General features: G+C 36.4%; 2 protein-coding genes across 3 annotated transcripts in view; one reads left to right on the top strand and one right to left on the bottom strand.

Moving 5' to 3' along the window:
• Positions 1-17,442, top strand: part of LOC120598449 (transcription factor SPT20 homolog) — a 62,770-nt gene extending 45,328 nt beyond the window's left edge. Inside the window, exons 2-4 of the mRNA XM_039857241.1 lie at positions 13,120-13,279; positions 14,683-14,818; positions 17,417-17,442. Of these exons, the coding sequence (XP_039713175.1) occupies positions 13,120-13,279; positions 14,683-14,818; positions 17,417-17,442 (322 nt within the window). The remainder of the gene's footprint in view (positions 1-13,119; positions 13,280-14,682; positions 14,819-17,416) is intronic.
• The window catches only part of IL1RAPL1 (interleukin 1 receptor accessory protein like 1), a 1,227,390-nt gene that overhangs the window by 567,204 nt on the left and 641,514 nt on the right, over positions 1-18,672 (bottom strand). The gene's annotated exons all lie outside the window — the stretch shown is intronic.

The following is an 18,672-nucleotide window of genomic DNA, read 5'->3' as shown; positions in this document are numbered from 1 at the left end:
GGACCTTGAACTTAAAGAGGATTTTATGAATTTGACCTCAAAAGTAAGGGAAGTAAAAGCTAAAATAATGAATGGGACTACATCAAACTAAAAAGTTTCTGCTCAGCAAAAGAAATCATCGACAAGGTAAAGAGAGAACCATCCAAATGAGAAAAAATATTTGCAAGCAACACCTCCGATAAAGGCCTAATATCCAAAATATACAAAGAACTCATACAACTCAATAACAACAACAACAAAAAAACAAATGATCCATTCACAAAATGGGCAGAGGACTTAAACAAACACTTCTCCCTAGAGGACATACAAATGGCCAACAAATATATGAAAAGATGTTCAACATTGCTAGCTATTAGGGAAATACAAATCAAAACCATAATGAGATACCATCTTATACCTGTTAGAATAGCTATAATCAACAGAACAAGTAATAACAAACGTTAGAGAGGATGCAGAGAAAAGGGGATCCTCATACACTGCTGGTTGGACTGCAAATTGGTCCAGCCACTATGGAAAACAGTATAGAGGTTCCTCAAAAAACTAAGAATTGATCTACCATATGATCCAGCAATCCCTTTACTGGGTATTTACCCCAAAGACTTGATAACCCATATCTGAAAAGATATTTGCACACCGATGTTCATAGCAGCATTATTCACAGTGGCCAGGACATGGAAGCAACTGAAGTGTCCTATGATACATGATTGATTAAAGAAGCTGTGGTACATATACACAATGGAATATTACTCAGCCATAAGAAAAGATGAAATACTGCCATTTGCGACAACATGGATGTACCTCGAGATAATCATGCTAAGTGAAATAAGCCAGACAGACAAACTTGAAAATCACATAATATCATTTATATGTGGAATATAAACCTAGAAGTAACAAATGAGCAGGACAAATAAACAGAGACTCATGGACATGGACTATAGGCTAGTGGTTACCAGAGGACTATAGACTAGTGGTTACTAGTGGGGTGGGGGAGGAGGGAAGAGGTAGACGGGGTAAAGGGGGTCAAACATAGGGTTTAGGGGAGGGTGGAGTAGGTAAAGGGGAGCAAATATGTGGTAGCTGAAGGAAACTGGACTTTGGGTGGTAAACACACAAGAGAATATACAGATGTCAAATTATAATGTACACTTGAAAATTATATAATTGTATTAACCAATGTTGCCCCAATAAACTTAATTAAACATTTTTTAAAAAGTGACAATTTTGTACAAGGCTTGCTTATACTTCGCGTCATGTAACCTATACAAAGATGCTTTGATGTTTACCTCTATTTTTTTTTCATGAAAGACTCTAAGAAATCAAGAGCATTATCAAAGCTTCACAGTTAGAAATTTGAAGATCGAAGAACTACTCTATGATTTCTGGTTCCTAGCCACTGTTTATAATGTTATGTAACATGATACTTCTTTGAAGTAGATATAATTATAATGATGCTTTAATATTGGTTTCACACATATACTAAAACCTTTTTGTTGTTAAAAAAAAACACATAACATATTCAATATTTATCTACTTTCTGGGAAGTCAACATTGATGATTCATCTCTAATACTGAATTCATGGTCAAATTCTATGAAAGTGATGGCCTGGTAGCTCACCTGCCCTTCTCTGTACTCTATCATGGCCAAGTCTGGACCCTTGACACTTCCCATCTGGTAACCCCTTCAGCCAATGATGCCAGCACCCCACTCAAATGGCCTAGGGACTAATCTTGGTATGCATGGCTGGCAAACCAGAAATGCTAGAGAGCTAATGCTTTTAGAAGAAGTCTTCAATAAGGAACAGATGGAGAACTGGTGGCTAAATAACCCAGCTTCCTTTCCTCGTGAGTGTGATAATACTGAGGGCATCTCTACATTTTCTCCCAGCATTCTCCAGTAAACCTAATTTCCAGTTGCTGACAGGATTAACTGGCTTTATAATACACATTTGATTGGCTTCTTTCTCTTCCTCATATTACTTCTCCTTTTCTGTAGTGATGCTTCCATGGAGTCTGCTGCTTGGGGAGCCCAATCTAAGAAAATCCTGTAGTTAGGCATTGCTTCTTCACACACTGCTTCCAAATGAGCTCCCTAAAACTCAAATCTGATTTTGTCATCCACACGCTTAAAAAGTCCTTCGTTGGCTCACAGTACCTTTTAATATAAAGTTGGAAGGCATGTATAATGATTATAGCCTATACTATTTTCCCACATAGGATCTCCTCCAAACCCCATTTTTCATCTAAGTTTTGCTCTTGTGTCAGAACTCAACACATATCTTCAAGAAGCCTTTCCTGATTTTATTCTGAATAACCTGCCTCATGTATATGCCTATTACACTTTGTTCTTTCCTTTCTCATAACCTTTGTCATATTAGACATTAATCGTTGGCTTAATTATTCTTAATTTTGCTCCTGCAAAAGACTATAAGAGCCTTGAGAATGGAGACTGGCTTTGATTCTTAGCCATTCCCTGGCTTAGAAGAACTCTCGAAAGAGAATTTGTTAAATAATTACCTGCATGACTAACTATCCAGAATAATTTTCTCTATGGCATTTAGGCTATCCTGCATCACTGTCTCCATCTCCTAAGGAAAAAAATAAAACTCCTAAGCCTGAGATTCTATCCACGGATACTTCTCAAATCTATCCACAAGTTTCCTTTCTAGCATCTTCTCTATCTTTCCACGCACCATTTTGCACTCTTCACTGTTGCACATACATGTGTTGCTCCTCCCTCTCACACCACATTTCCCTAAATCACCATGGCTGGCATTGTGCTATTTCCACTGTGTAAAATAGAATTTTCCATTTCTCTATCAAAAAATATCTATCTCTTACCCAGCGTCAATGCACCCTGTTCTGTGTGTCCACCCCTGAATCTTCCTGGTTGCAATAGCACTTTGTTACCAGATCTCTAATAGCATTTGACAAACAGTGATACAGATAATTCTTTAAGAGTCTGTGTTCTCTGATTGACTGTGGTATCTTCAGGCCAATTCATGCCTTATACATTTTTCTTTCTATGCTTAAATGGAAATGCAGATTGGATGCTTATTATTTTAAATCTTTAATAATTAGGTATTCACTAAATCTTTGTTGAAAGTAAAAATAAACAGAAAAGAACAATATTCCAGTTGAATTGAATATATTAAAAAAGCATATATATGTGTGTGTTTATGTATAGATGTATGTCTGTGTGTATACTGTCTAAATAATTTTAATGTTCGATACTGATAAACCACCTGAATATATATAGCCTGATATTCGATGATCAGATACCAGTAATGAATCAACTTTAAAGAAAATGATAGATATCTTGTAGAAAATAATATTTTTATATGAGCAACAGAGAATGGGACTGGAGCAGTAGGCATAGATCTTACTTAATAAGAAAGTAATACCAAAGGTAATGATTAGAATCTATAATGACAAAAATACACTGTGTACTTTATCATATAAGGGCACTAATAAAAACTATACTTATTTTAATATCAGAGGCCTAGTTACTGCTCAGAGCAAACAAGTCTACAGGCCTCAAATTGACACAAAAGAGAGAATTCAGAGCTACAAATTTTATGGCCTCATTAAACCAGGGAAGCCATAAACAACCCTTGCTGATGAGGAAATTATGGCAATTACTAAAATTGTCAAGGGAAAGGTATGACAATATATAAAAATTTCATGGCTTGACTTTAGGATCAGAAATTAATATTCATGATAAACATTACAGTCAAGGACATAGAGCTTTGCACTCTAGAGTTAAAGGTCTTAAACTCTAATTTTAGAAGAGTCATTAAGTACTATTTAGACAAACAAAAATGATTTTTCCTCCAGGGGGGCTATTAGGGTAAAGAGAGAGCTGTCATATTCACCTAATTAATGGAAATAACTTTCAGAGATGAAGAAAGTTTGATATTTTCACATCTTTCATTTGTAAACCAAAGCCTTTGAACAAACATCCATAGCAGCAATTTTCAGTAGAGTGCAATTGCTTAGAAATTCCAGTTTAAGAACTAGAACATTTTCATTGTTTTGTACAAGAGATCTACATGGGATTTCTACACTGTGTCAACAAGGTTAACACAGAGACTATTACTCTGCACACTACTGGTTTCCTTAATTAAGAACTTTTCTGTAGGTTGAGCAATCTGTAATGCTCATTCATTTGAAGATCATAGTAGTGGAATCTGGAAGGCATCCTACTATGTCTTTACTACCTATGATTCCACTGTAAATTAAATTTAGATGAAGAGGTAAACAGTCTTCATAAAAACATTAACTATGGAACACATTTTCAACATTATAGAAGGAAGATGCATCCTTTACATCAAATTGTTCAATATTTTAGAAGGAGGTATATACTTTGTATTCACTCCTTCTATATGCTGGGAAGTATGTCAGGTGCTGGGTGTCCTCTATCAAGAGAGTCTTTATATATTTATGATTTTATAAAGCACCTTTTTATCCATGAATTTGTATGGGATATAATTCTCTTGAAAGGATCACTATCACCTGAATATAAATTCTCAAACTTAATGTGAATATTAAAACCCCAGATGCATGCTGAACTGTCAGATTTCCGGTCCTTGTTTCCCCAGAAATTCTGATTTAATAGGTATATGGTAGGATCCAAGATTTTTTAAAACTAATACTTCAGGTGATTTTTAATCTAATTGTACATCAGACCATAATTTGAGAAACATTGAGCAGAGGTTTTCAAGGTTTTTTAATTTGTTTGGTTGGTTAGTATTTTGGGGGAGGGGGTGTTACTTTTCTATAAAATATCTTAGAAAAACTTTTTAAGTGTTTTAAGTTGACAACTTTTTTTGGTAAGTTTAAAGAAGTGTATTTATTTACTAATAGGAGAATGAAAATATTAAATATTATAAAATGAAATAAGATAATGGCAATAACTACTTCATGGTGTCATTTGATGAAATTGGTCTTAACTGGGTTTTTTTGTTGTTGTTTTTTTTGAGGCAGGTAATGCATATCACATAAAAAAAAAGTTTATTCCTGAGTTTTATCAAATGCATCTTGAAATATAATAGTTCAATAACACATTCCAATAACATTTAATTCAGTTTCATGACTATATATTGCTTTACCTATTCTGAATTAAGACTATATTAACTTGGATTAAGCTTCATACTCATCAGAAATACTGTAAGACAGGAAGGAGAGGAAGATCTCTGAGTTTAAATGGCCCTGATTCCTTATTTTATTTTATTTTATTTTATTATTAGTTTCATGTATATAGTACATTGGTTAGACACTTATATAGTTTATAAAATGATCCCCTAATTGCCCTGATTCTTAAAACTAATACTTCAGACCCTCCCTTTGTTTGGCACTTAAGTCTTTTTTGTATCCGGGGGCAATACAGCATAGTGCAATTTGGGAAGGGAAAGAGGTGCGCCTTTCTTTCACAAAGTGCAAGAAGTGCTATTGTGACTTACCAAGTAGTTTTAGACAAGAGTACATGTGAAAGTTGACATTCTGGAGATGGATTACCTTCAAACTACTTTCGTGGCATACCTCCTGGAAATTTTTTGTAGAATCCCCAAAATACTTGGATTTCAGTTTGAAGAGTACAGGCCCTGAGGGGCTGTTAGTTGATCTTAAGGAACCCTGTTCTCTTCCTTCTTAAAAGCCAGGGCACAAGTAATTACTGCATCAAAAGCTTTTTTCCAGAACAAATTTCCAGCTACAGGAGGAGCCTAATCAGCCTTAATTCACTGCTGTGCTCCCAATGCCCAATAACTGGAAAACACATTCAATTCAGAATGAATACAGTATCAAAGATTCCTAGTCGATTCAATTACATCAACTAAGATGCAAGCAATTCCAAAACTTCTTTAGTAACAGAAATAATATTGTGGTTTACATTCAAATTAATGACTAGTTTACCTTTGTGGATGGGTTTACAGAGTCAAAACCAGAAAGACAGCCTAAGCCTCAATATTTAAGACAGATGGGGTGAAAATTTGTTGTCAGATTATTATAATCATTCTTCAAATACAATAGCCATTAAAAATGAATTGAAATGATAAGGGTGTGAAAATCTTACTAATTCAAAGAAAATAGAGGAAGTTCTGCTCAAAATATCAAAAAAACTTAGTCGGTTATAAAATCATTTAAAAAATTTATCGAGAAGTAATTGACAAATATAATTGTATACATTTAAAGTGTATAATGTGATGATTTGACATATATATACCTTGTGTAATGATTACCAACATCAAGATAATTAACACATCCATCACCTAATTATAAAATGTTTTAACGAAATTAATTTTTATGAATGTCGGTTATTATGAAATCAGAGGATCCAGGTTGATTTTCAGTATTTCAAAATATTAGTTTTGTGGTCTAATAGCCTTTCCATATCTATATCACATGATTTTAGGCTAAATAGAACAGTTTATATTCTAAGAAATAGCCAAGAATGGCTTGATATTATCAGTTCAAAACAAAGACTGAGATTCACATGTGTTATTTAAAACTAAGTAACATTAAAAATTCAGTTCTTCAGTTGCATTAGGACCATAGAATAACCTTGTGAATGGAAGCTACATGCTAAGAATTGCAGAGTATAAAGCGTTGCAGCCATGGGCATTGTCAAACCTTGAAACTGTCATACAAGTTCTGGAACACCTCCATTTTACATGAGAAAATAAGCTATCTTCCTTAAGCCACTTTTCTATTATACGGAGTATAACTAATGTGATATTGCTTTGAAATTATGTTTTCTTTTCCTTTTTCTTTGGCTTTAAGACAATACAAGATATTTTCCTGAAACCACTGGACCATACTTCAAATGTTGGTCATTCATTCCATAACCTTGACTCGTTTATAGGATTAGCTTTTATGACCTTTGTGAAAGAAAATGGATGATAGTTCCAGATCTATAATTGTGAAATATAATGAAATCAGTTAAATGCTTATTCAATTATCTCTTTTAAATTTTTGTTTTATAACCTCAGATTTTATATCATAAAGTTACTATATGAAGAGCTGCCTGAAAACCTGATATACCATTAAAACCTGCATAAATCTAGGTCACAGCAATCTGATGAGAAAAGTCATACTGATTGTTCATTTAAGATTTGGGGAAGATTTGTATGTATTCTAATCATAGTAAACTGGCTATTTATTTCTTGAGCAATGAGAAATTTTCTGGGAACCAGGATAAAAAATATTTGAAAAAGCAGAGATTATGCTGGCCAGTCCTTTTTTAGGAATGTTGATGAGGTAATTCTATATTTGGTGCTGAGTGTGGCTTAGAATCTAAGCAGAATGAGTAGCTATTGAGGATGCATATGTCTGTATTAGGGTAGGTATGTTGGCATTGAGAATATTGATATTTCTTAATCTTTTCAATAATTTTAAAGAAAATGGGCTAAGAATTTTTTTTAAATGGAAGGTTGTTCAAGAATATGCATTATTCATTCAACAAATCCTAAAAGAGTGGTTATTGTGTACAAAACAAAAAAAAATAGAATACTGAGTTTTTTCAATATATATGGAGAGAGGCTTCTTGGCTGTGCCAAAAATGGCTATCAATGTTCCCTCAATGTCTGTCTTCCCTTCTTCCTCAATGTAGCAGATGCTTTTGGTATCCCACTCAGAATTTCTTCACCAGCTGTTGTACTCATCCCCTTGCTGCTGTGGGTGTTGACTGGTCAAGCCTCACACCTGTACCCTTTTTTGGAAAATTGCCTGAGCATGACAAGAGCCTCCAGGATAGAGATGACTGAGAAGTCCACACCCTGGCAGCTGGCTTCAAGGCAGGATAAATTCTGTAGTGCAATTTATATTCTATAACTCCCTGTGGCATCAGGCTAATGCTAGACTTTTGAAAACATACCTTTGCCTGATTTTCTCCCTGTAGGTTTACTCCTGCCAGCACTCCCTCAACAGATCACTTGCAAAAGAATCCATGTTTTGGGCTTTTCTTGTAGGGATATGAATTTAACATCTGCAGTAATAGACCTAATCTATTATTGTCAGGCACATATGTACTACTAATAGAGACTTCATATCCCAGCCACCACTGTAGTTTGTTGTAATTATGTGAACAAGTTCTGGCCTATGAGATGTAAGTAGAAGTGATATAAGTAACCTCTGAGATTTATTCTTAAAGGTGGGAAGCACCATATTCTTTGTTCCTTTCATTACATCTTGCTGCTCATAACACCACGGATACGATGGATAGAGCTTCATCTTGGAAAATAAGGATGAGGACCACACCCTAGGGAGAACAGGGTGGAGATACAGAAGAAACTTGAGGCATAGACAACTGGGCAGACACCTTATAAGCTCTGAACTGCCTATATCTAGACTTTTCTTAGAGTGAAAAACATCTCTTCTTTAAGCCACTGTTATTTCTAAGGTTCTTCTTATATAAAACAGCCTGTCTCCAAATGGTGACAACTGAGCAAAAGAGTTTTCTTTGCTCAGAAATCGTTGGTCATATATGCATAATCAGAGATGCAAAGATGAACAAGATGTTAAATGTCTGCCTTTAAGAAACTAAAGGTCTAAGAAAAAAGAAATCTGAATAAAGAATGGACTTTAGTTAATTTAAAACAAAAGGACTAACGAGTAGACTAACATAGAACATAGAAAGGACCCCAGATCTCTTCCTTTATTTATTCAAATGTTCTGGGGGAAGTGATTATGGCGTAATTCTATTTAAGGGTTTTAGTGTAATGGCTCAAAGTCAAGGCAATTTAATTTCTCAAGACCCTGAGAATTTGGGGTAAAAAATTTTAGGTTTGAATAGGAAAAGCTTTAAGATGTGCCTCTTGCTATCTCTTTTCATTTTATTTGTCTCTCATAGCAACATTGAATCAGGCTCGAAATTTCCAATCAAGCATCGTCTCTGATGTATTTTTAACTTCTGCAAGTGATCGTGAATCATTTTTTCCTTGATATTACTACCATTAATACTCTAACCATAGTCCCTATCGCCTCATGCCTTAATTATTGTAAAAAGTTGTTGCCTGTTTTCCATGCTCCAAGATAATTCTAGAAAACAATTGCTTTTATCTTCCCATTCCCAGTTTGACACTTGCTTTCCTCTTAAGTCTTAGTCTGTTTTACCATTCTTTACAGCCATCCTTCTTAACCACAACCTACAAAATCCCATTTTCCAACAAAAACAATTTACTCACTTTATTAGGAATAGATTGTAGCTTTTTCTTTTTCACAACAGCCGTTTCTACTGTTGACTTAACTATCTGCAGTCTGCAAGGCATTTTCTAGATCAGAGATCGGCAAACTACAGCCCACAGGCCAAATCCATCTCACCATCAGTTTTTGCAAATAATGCTTTATTAGAATACAACCACATCCATTAGTTTATGTTTTGTCTGTGTCTCTTCCCTGCTAACAAAAACAGAGTTGAGTAGTTGTGATAGAGACTATATGGTCTGCAAAGCCCCCAATTTTTACCATCTGGCGCTTTATGAAGAAGTTTTTCCAACCCCTGTTCTAGATCATAATTTAACTTTTCTTGTACTAGTCATCACGAGACCTTTCTGAAAGAGATATCTGTCGCCATTACACTTCCCCTAGCCATGTGTTTATTTTTCAAAGTATCGCTAAAATCATGGGCCCTTCATGAGCTCTTTTAAGAACAATCAGACTCTTTATTGTCTTCTTTACATTAACTGAGATGATTGTTCATATTTTTTACTTGAGAACCACACACAAAATTAGACTTAAAAAGAGCCTTGGATAATCTCAGTTTCATATTCAACTTTTTCACTTCTACTAAACTTTGTTGATCAGCTGCTATTACTTTCTTAGGCCTATTCACTTTATCTTTGTTCACTGTACCAACATTAGCAGTTACCTTTTCTTTGGAGAATATTTTATTTTTTTACAAATAAAAAAATTAATAATCACAGTACAAAAGTATAACCATCAATAAAGTTTTGTTGAATTATCAGTGACCTGTATGTTGGCACACATTGTTTGCAATTTAACTATTTCATCATGATAATTATCAATTATGTTACAGCATAGACTTTTAGTAATGTTTGTGAAATAGCCATGACTGAAAAGGGGCTCCTACTAATTCATTACCTAAAATGGAAAAAATAGAAAAATACATGAGAGCTCGACATTAAACTTTATATACCTAATTATTTTACAAATGTATCTTTCTCAGTAGCCTATCTATTCCATATTAATTTGATACTTTTTTGGGAGCAAATTTATGTCTCTGTCTTCCCTGAACATGACACCATTGATTTCAAAGAGTTCTCAAAGCTTTCTCTCTTATGGGACTTAGACAGATAAGACAAAGCTTTTCTTAATCTAGTGACCTAAGAAACTACCCCATCATCACACCAGCAGAATTTCTTTCATCTGCCTAGTTAAAAATCAGTAAATTGAATAGGTAATTCACACAGCTCTTAGCTTTTACCTCTGTCAACTGGGTTTGGTTCTGAAAAAGAAAGCATTCAAAAGATAGCAATCTGGCTAATTATTGCCCTGTTCGAAAATAGTTTGATCTTTAGAAAACTCTTTCATGTCTCATACATGGAAAGGCTAAACTTAGTATCTGTTTTAGGTTGATCTACCACTTCAGCATGATCTCTAAGCATTATCAAAATTATGCAACTGGAAAATCTCTTTAAAGCAAATTATGGCAAGAAACATATGTTCCCACCAAAAGAGTATATGGAATGCCTGATGTACAGTTCTCCAATTTCAATTTACGATCCATAAGCGAATCTGCATCCAGATTGAAACTTTATTTTAAAGACTTTTGATTACATATGGGTTTCTTAAAGCAAGGGTCCCCAACCCCTGGGCCATAGGCCAGTATGGGTCCGTGGCCTGTTAGGAAACTGGCTGCACAGCAGGAGGTGAGCAGCAGATGAGCAAGCAAAGCTTCATCTGTATTTGCAGCCGCTCCCCAGCGCTAGCATCACCACCACAGCTCCACCTCAGATCATTAGGCATTAGATCTCATAGGAGCACCGGTCCCTGGTGCCTAAATGGTTGGGGACTGCTGTTTTAAAGGAATAGGTTATGTAGATTTAATTAGATTTCTTATAACCTATAAATTATAGCTTATATTTTCAAGGGTGTACTCTGGTTTCAATTAAGAGAGGTAGTTTAACAATTAGGAAATCAAGCTTGTGAACTACTTTAGATCCTTGGAGCACATATGTGTATGATCATTAAAATTTCTAGGTAGGATATGAAACATTTATACTAACTTTGATTGCCCTGAACAAATTATGAAGACTCCTCAGGGTGTAAATCTTTAAGACTTTCTAAAAGGATGATGACATTATTTATCCTTTGATACAAGAATGACTTGATTTTTAAACAATAATCACATAAAACAATAATAGACATTAAAATCACATTCTATCATACAGATTAAAATTAAAGACTTAATTATTTATACTTTAGTTACAGCATTTACTTGTTGTGAGTCTTTTATGGCTAAAATAGTATTGCTTTCCACTTCCACCTGGTGACAGGGAAGGTATATTACAAGGAAAGAATAAACTGTCCTTTAGAATAACAAAAATCATGATATAAGATAAGCAGTTCATAATTTGTGTCAGTTTCATACAAAAGCTGTCATGAGAAGTAAAATTATTTTATTTTCTCATGAAAAACTGAGAATTAGAAAATGGTACGATTTCAGCTATAGCATTGTCTTCTACAAGGTATTCTAAGAACACTAATCCCAATCATTAATTATTTCATTTAATAACTATTTTTTTTTGGGGGGGTGGATGCCTCCTCTGTGACAAACACTATCCCACATTGATTCTGAAGGAAAAGCATATCAGTGATAGTAAGTCTATAATACAATGCATACTCTACCATCCACAGAAGGTAGCTAGGAAAATCTATGAGGCAAACCCTAAGACTCTTAGCTAGAAGGATTTATGAGGCAAACCCTAAGACTAGATAGGCAAAGGGGTGTCTAATAATCTTTGGTGGACTGTCTTCCAGCACACTGACTTGAACACCAAAGTAGAGAGACATCTGCATAAAGATATTTGTGGGTATGGCTTCAGCTAAATGGAGTGGGTTACAATTTAATACATAAAAGACTAACAGTAGTTTATGGAATCAGACTAGCTTCTACTAAAAGAGACAGATAATGTTCACATTAAACAGAGACCTCTAGGACCTTAACTATCTGTGGAAAAGAAGAAAATGGACCCAAGAGCCACAGGAAACCACTCCCAATGAGTAGAAGTGGGCCCTAATCAATTATCACGCTAAGTGAAATAAGTCAGACAGAAAAAGTTGAGAACCATATGATTTCACTGATACGTGGCATATAAAATTGAAAGTAACAAACAAAACAAACAGAGACTCATGGACACAGACAACAGTTTAGTGGTTAGCAGAAGGAAAGAGGGGTAGGGGAAGTAGATAAGTATAAAGAGGGTCAAATATATGGCAATGGAAGGAGGTTTAACTTTGGGTGGTGAACACACAATGCAATATACATATGATGTATTACTGAATTGTACACTTAAACCTATATAATTTTATTAACCTATATCAGCCCAATACATTTAATTTAAACAAATCTATGAGCCAGTGACTGCTCTTTATCTCCCATACTCACTCCACTCCATTTCAAATGGGACTATTTAATTACCTTTTCCCTGTCTGACCATTGTATGTTGGGTGTGTGAGGGTGAGATAACATATCTTTTTGCTCACAGAGCTTTGGATCAAGAGGGGAACCTCCTGAGAAGCTGCATTCAGGAGAGGAAGCATGAAGAATCTCTTTCACACCCAGAACTTATTTAGATAATGAGATCCTGGATTTTTAGCTTGACTCTGATGCCATAAATAAGACTTTGGGGTGGATAGGAATGGGGTGAGGATACTTTATATATGTAAGGGCATAAATGATCAGGGGCCAAAGGGCAGACTCTGTTGGACTATTATTTTGGTGGTCTTGCCAATGAACACCTCATGGTATTTAAGTACTTGTAAAGTCTTCTCTCATGTTAGTTTTAGACTTGGCGAATGAGATATTCATAGGCATGATGCAAGCAAATGATCGATAAGTAGTTATAAATTGAGTCACCATGTAAAATTCTGTCTATCCACTAGGGAGAGAGCTAAAAAAGATGACATGGAGAAGGGGGACCTTGAGAATTCATGGAGAGAGAAAGAGGCTCAGCTAACCCTGAACTCTAGTGGATTCCAGCCTCAAGTGAATGGGCAAAATCAACAGAAGAATCACCTAGCAAAGCCTGCACTGCAGAATCAGGTGCAAATAATATGGTTGTTATTTTAAGCCGCTTAGTTTTGGAGTATTTTCCCCCTACAATAGATTGCTGAAACAAATGTCTTTGGAGCAATTTGGAAAAGGTAAAAAGATGGTAAGCATATACTGGATCTTCTCCAAGAAATGACTATTATTCAAAGAGGCAATGAAAAACTAGAATTTCAGATGAAGGAACAAAGAGTAAAAGAGTTAAGTAAAATTCAGATCTTCACCTGTAAACAGCAGAAAGGATGTTGAGAACATAGCACAAGGTGCCTACAGAGATAAACACTCAAGATGAGTCTGAAATGAAAGTTTGGAGCTAGGTTTTAAAGGCCTATATATGTCAAGCGAAGTCTTCGGATTTCATTTCGCTTGGTAAAAAAAAGGCCCTTCGAAGACTTTTAAGTGGAGAAATGAAATAATCTCTGTCATAGACATATAATTCTGCAGTAGCGTGGAACAGTAACTAAAATAGAAAAAGCCTGGAGACAGGGAAACCACTTAAGAGGACATTGTACTTGCCCGGACAGTGGGAATTGATATGAACAAGAAAGAATCCACTCAAAAGCCATTTCTAAGGTAAATTGGACAGGTCTTGGTAACCAAATAAGGCAATAAAGGTGAAGGAAACAAGGGTAAGTAACAATTTTCTAGTTGGGGTGACTAGAATGATGCTGATGCTATTTATTAAGACAAAAAGGAATTATCTGAGGAGAAAGTAGGTTTGTTGAAATAGGTATTGAAATAGATTTTGGTACACTTGAACTCAATGCGTCTTTTGAACAAACAGGAAGAGAGGACTATTAGGAAGTTGAAAATAGACTTCCAAGGCTTGTGAAAAATTTTGGAATTTTTTTGGAGTCTTCGATAAATATTTGTAAGTGAAGCTATTAGAATAAATAAAAACTAGGGAACAGTGATTCTCAAGTTGGCTGAACAATGGAACCTTCTGATATCTGCATTTAACTCTGTGCAGTGTTATGCAGATATCAAACATTTTTAAAGCTCCCCAGTCAGTTCCAAATGCAGCCAAAGTTGAGAACAACTGATGTAGAAGGCTAAAGGGAGATAGGCGAAAACAAAATTCTGGTGAACACTAGCATTTAAGAAAAATTCAAAGAGAGGGCATCGGGAAAAAAATGGCGTGGATGACAGTCTTTTTTCATTTCTCTTGCAACCACATCAAAGTTGGGACGGAAACATGGAGCAAACAACAAGCAAAGTTGTCTGGGATATAGACGAACGGAAGCCTTACAACTAGGGAGAGAAGTAAGAAATCACCTTGTAATGGTAGAAGGTAGGATGGGGTGAGGACGCGAGGCTGCTGGGGTCCTCAGTGGCTCAGTGGGACAGAGGCTGCGGCAGCTGCAGACACCTCTTAAAGGGGACATGTCCGCGAGCAGACTTTCGTGGTGACAGACCTGCTCACACTGAGCACCAGCGCTGGGTCGGCAGAGGACACCAGGGACTTACAGAAGGACACTGAGTTGTGGAGTGAGGGCCGGCTGCAAGGATCTGTCCCAGACAGAAGTGCTGGAGGTATCCATTGTTCCCCTGTTGAGCCCTCCCACCTCCCAACGGGTGGACTCAATGCCTCCATAGCTGAGACATCATCAAACTGGGTAACAGAGGTCGCTTGTCCAAAGGATTCCCTGAAACCCCGCCTCCCCCAACTCAGGTCCCACCCAAACCACATCCAGGTATATCCTCAGAGAGTTAGGTGCTCTCGGCTGAGTAGCACCTAGACTCATACAGGTGGCAGCTGGCCTTGGTTCCTGGCGTGGCCTCTTGAGGCAACTATAAGCTCAGCACCTGTGGATTGCTTGCTGAATTTTAACAGGTGGCCCTGGAGGGGCACAGACTGGGGCTAAACTTGGCCTGCAGCTGAACCCCTCTCAGGACCGTACTACTGGACGCCTAGCATACAAAGCCACACTAATAAGACTGGGAGACTTAGGAGCTTTGCTTAGTACACAGAAACAGACACAGAAAGGCAGCTAAAATGGGAAGACAAAGAAGCAGAAACCATGTGAGAGAACACAACAGAGATCCAGAAATAATGGAGTCAAGGAATCTAACAGATGCAGAGTTCAAAACACTGGTTATAAAGATGCTCAATGAACTTAGGGGGAGTGTAGATGAATTCAGTGAGAACTTTAATAAAGAGATAAAAAACATAAAAATGAAAATGTAAATTATACAAGGGAACCAGTCAGAAATGAAGAACACATTATCTGAGATGAGAAGTATATTAAATGGAAAAAACAAAGTGAATAAAGAAGATCAAATGACCTATACAGAAAATGGGAAAGCCAAGGACACTCAATCAGAACAGCATGAAAAAAGAAGCCAAGACTATAATAATAATTTAAGGAGCCTATGGGATAATATTAAATGTAATAGTATCCATGTCATAGGTGTACTTGAAGGAAAACAAGACGTTGAAGAGCTATTCGAAAAAAAATGATAGAAAACTTCCCTCACTTTGTGAAGGAAACAGACATACAACCCCAGGAAGCTCAGAGAGTCCCAGGAAAGAGGAATCAAAGAGGCCCACACTAAGACACATCATAATTAAAATGCCAAAAGTTAAATACAAAGAAAAAATATTAAAAGCAGCAAGAGAAAATAAATTAGTTACCTACAAGGGAGCACCCATAAGATTGTTTTCTCAAAAGAAACCCTGCAGGACAGATGGTCTTGGCACAAAATATTCGACGTGATGAAAACCCTGGATCTACAACCAAGAATACTTTATCCAACAAAGCTATCATTTTGCGTCGAAGGACATATAAAGAGCTTCCCAGACAAAAATAAGCTAAAGGAATAATCAACATCAAGGCAGTATTACAGGAAATGTTGGAGGACTTCTTTAAGAAGAAAAAAAAAAACATGTATCAAAAACAGGAATAAAGAATGGTAACAACTACATTCCTATGAACAAGTCCCTCAAACATAATTGAATTAAGTGTTCCAACCAAAAGATAGAGTGGCTAAATGGATAAGAACACAAGATCCCCATATATGCTGCCTACAGGAGACTTGCTTCAAATTAAAAGACACACAGAGACTAAAAGGAAGGGTATGGGAAAAAGATATTGCTTTGATGGACCTAGAAGGTATTGTGCTGAACGAAATAAGTCATATAGAGAAAGACAAATAACACATGATTTCATGTAGATGTGGAATCTAAAGAACAAAATAAACAACAATGACAATAACGGAAATAAACTCATAGATAGAGAATAATGAGGGCTACTAGATGAGAGGGGGATGGGGGATGGTGAAAAAGGGCAAAGGGATTAAGAAGTACAAATGGAGTTACAAAATATACATGGAGATATAAAGTGTTGCATAAGGAAAATAGTTAACAATGTTGTAATAAATATGTAAGGGGGAAGAGGGGTACTAGATTTAGTGGGGTGATCACTTTGTGAGTTAAATAGATCTCTAATCACTATGCTGTACAAATGAAATATACTATTGTATGCCAAATATGATTGAAAAAAACTCATCGAATTGTACAATGTAAATACAAGCAACTAATTGTCTATATTTCAATAAAGCCAGGGGGAAAAAGAAAAAAGAAAAATTCAAAGAAAGAGAACCCTGAGGAATTTACTGAGCTATCTATCAGAGAGTAGAAGGTGTAAAAATCAGTGTTGAGAAAAGCAAGTGAAATCCAGAAGATCTGGCAAAATGAAGTTCTTTGGTCCTTGTAAGTAAAATTTTAATATAGTAGCAAAGAAGACAAACCATCTTTCATCATCTCTGCTCTATCATACCTTCCCAATGGGTTTTATTTTGAGTATTGTATTTTTCAGTTCTATAATTTCTATTTGTTTCTCTTTTATAACTTATATTTCTTTAATGAGAGTTTCCATTTTTTCCATCTGCTTCAAGAGATTTTGTAGTTACTTGCTGAATTATTTTTATGATGGTTGCTTTAAAATCCTTGTCAGATAATTCCAACATCTGATTTATCTCAGTGTTGGTATCTGTCGATTATTTCCTCATTCGTGTTGTGATTTTCCTGACTCACTGTATAACCAGTGAGTGTTGTATTCGATCCTGCCCATTTTAGATATTATGAGAATTTGAATCCAATATAATCTTTTTTTTTTCTTTCTTTTTAAGCAAACACTCCTCCAGGTGAAATGTAACATGAGGGCTGAGTGGCTAAGTATGTTCTGCTTCCTCCTCAGACCTGCTCATACTTTCCTGGTGAAAGTGTGGTATTGACTCAAATTGCCTTGCTGCCTCCAGCAGAAGAGTTAGTTCACTCCATGTTGGGCCACACTGATCCAGAGAGAGAAGGTGGGAAACTGGATACCAACTAGCCCTGCCTCCCATTACTATGTTCTGCTTTGTTGCGGGTGGATGCTTTGTTCCTACTGAGACCCCTGATACCAAGGAAGAGCAGTGATGCCTAGCAGAGACTAATCCTACTTCACAGTGCCTCAGAGATTCTCACTGCTGCCAGGTGGGAGTAGAGGCTCAGGCTGCCACTGGACTGCACTGACACTACTCTTGCAAAGGAATATAATGCCTGCCTAGTTCTTCACTGGGCAGAGAACGGAAGATCAGCCACTCCACTCAGGGATGCTGACCCTTCCACATTCAAGAGCAGTGACATTGTATTTCTGCTGCCTGCTTCTGCCAGGCAGGGGACTGGAAGATTGTCATGTCATTCCTCAAGTCCTGAGGTCCCTAGAGCAGTGGTCCCCAACCTTTTTAGCATCAGGGACCGCTGCTCCTATGAGAATCCGATGCCTGATGATCCGAGGTGGAGCTGAGGTGGTGATGCTAGCGCTGGGGAGTGGCTGCAAATACAGATGAAGCTTCACTCGCTCACCCTCCACTCACCTCCTGCTGCGCGGCCCATTCCTAACAGGCCATAGACTGGTACCTGTCCGCGGCCTGGGGGTTGAGGACTCCTGCCCTAGACAATCCTTCCTCCTACCTTTTACAGACTTTCAATGCTTGTCAGTTGTGTTATATCCAGCATTTTTAGTTATAAGGGAGAGGACTGGGAGAAATGGGGTTACTCCATTTTGGTGGAACCCCACTGTATTTTAAACTATGGTCATGTATCTACAATAATTTATTGCACACTTATTTTCTCTCATGTAAAATAGTCAAAGGTAAAAACTGGTTTTAAAAAAGAAATTGCGATCCTATCATTAGCATATTACTTAGTGATCAGTAGATGTTTGTTAAAAATGGATGACGGAATAAATGGATTTCACTAAGTATCTCTGAATAGATGCTTAATATGTGCTTTCGATGAAAAGAAGAATTATTTAGTCCTTAAAGAGAAAATCGAGACTCGGGCAAAGGAGCTAGATATTAGAGAGAACACATTATATGTCATTTGAAAATATATAGTTTTA

Source organism: Pteropus medius, unplaced genomic scaffold (genome assembly GCF_902729225.1).
Source record: "Pteropus medius unplaced genomic scaffold, Ma_sr-lr_union100, whole genome shotgun sequence".
Classification (NCBI taxonomy): Eukaryota; Metazoa; Chordata; class Mammalia; order Chiroptera; family Pteropodidae; genus Pteropus; species Pteropus medius.
Note: the sequence above shows the minus strand (reverse complement) of the source record. Positions and strands in the feature narration are given on the sequence as shown.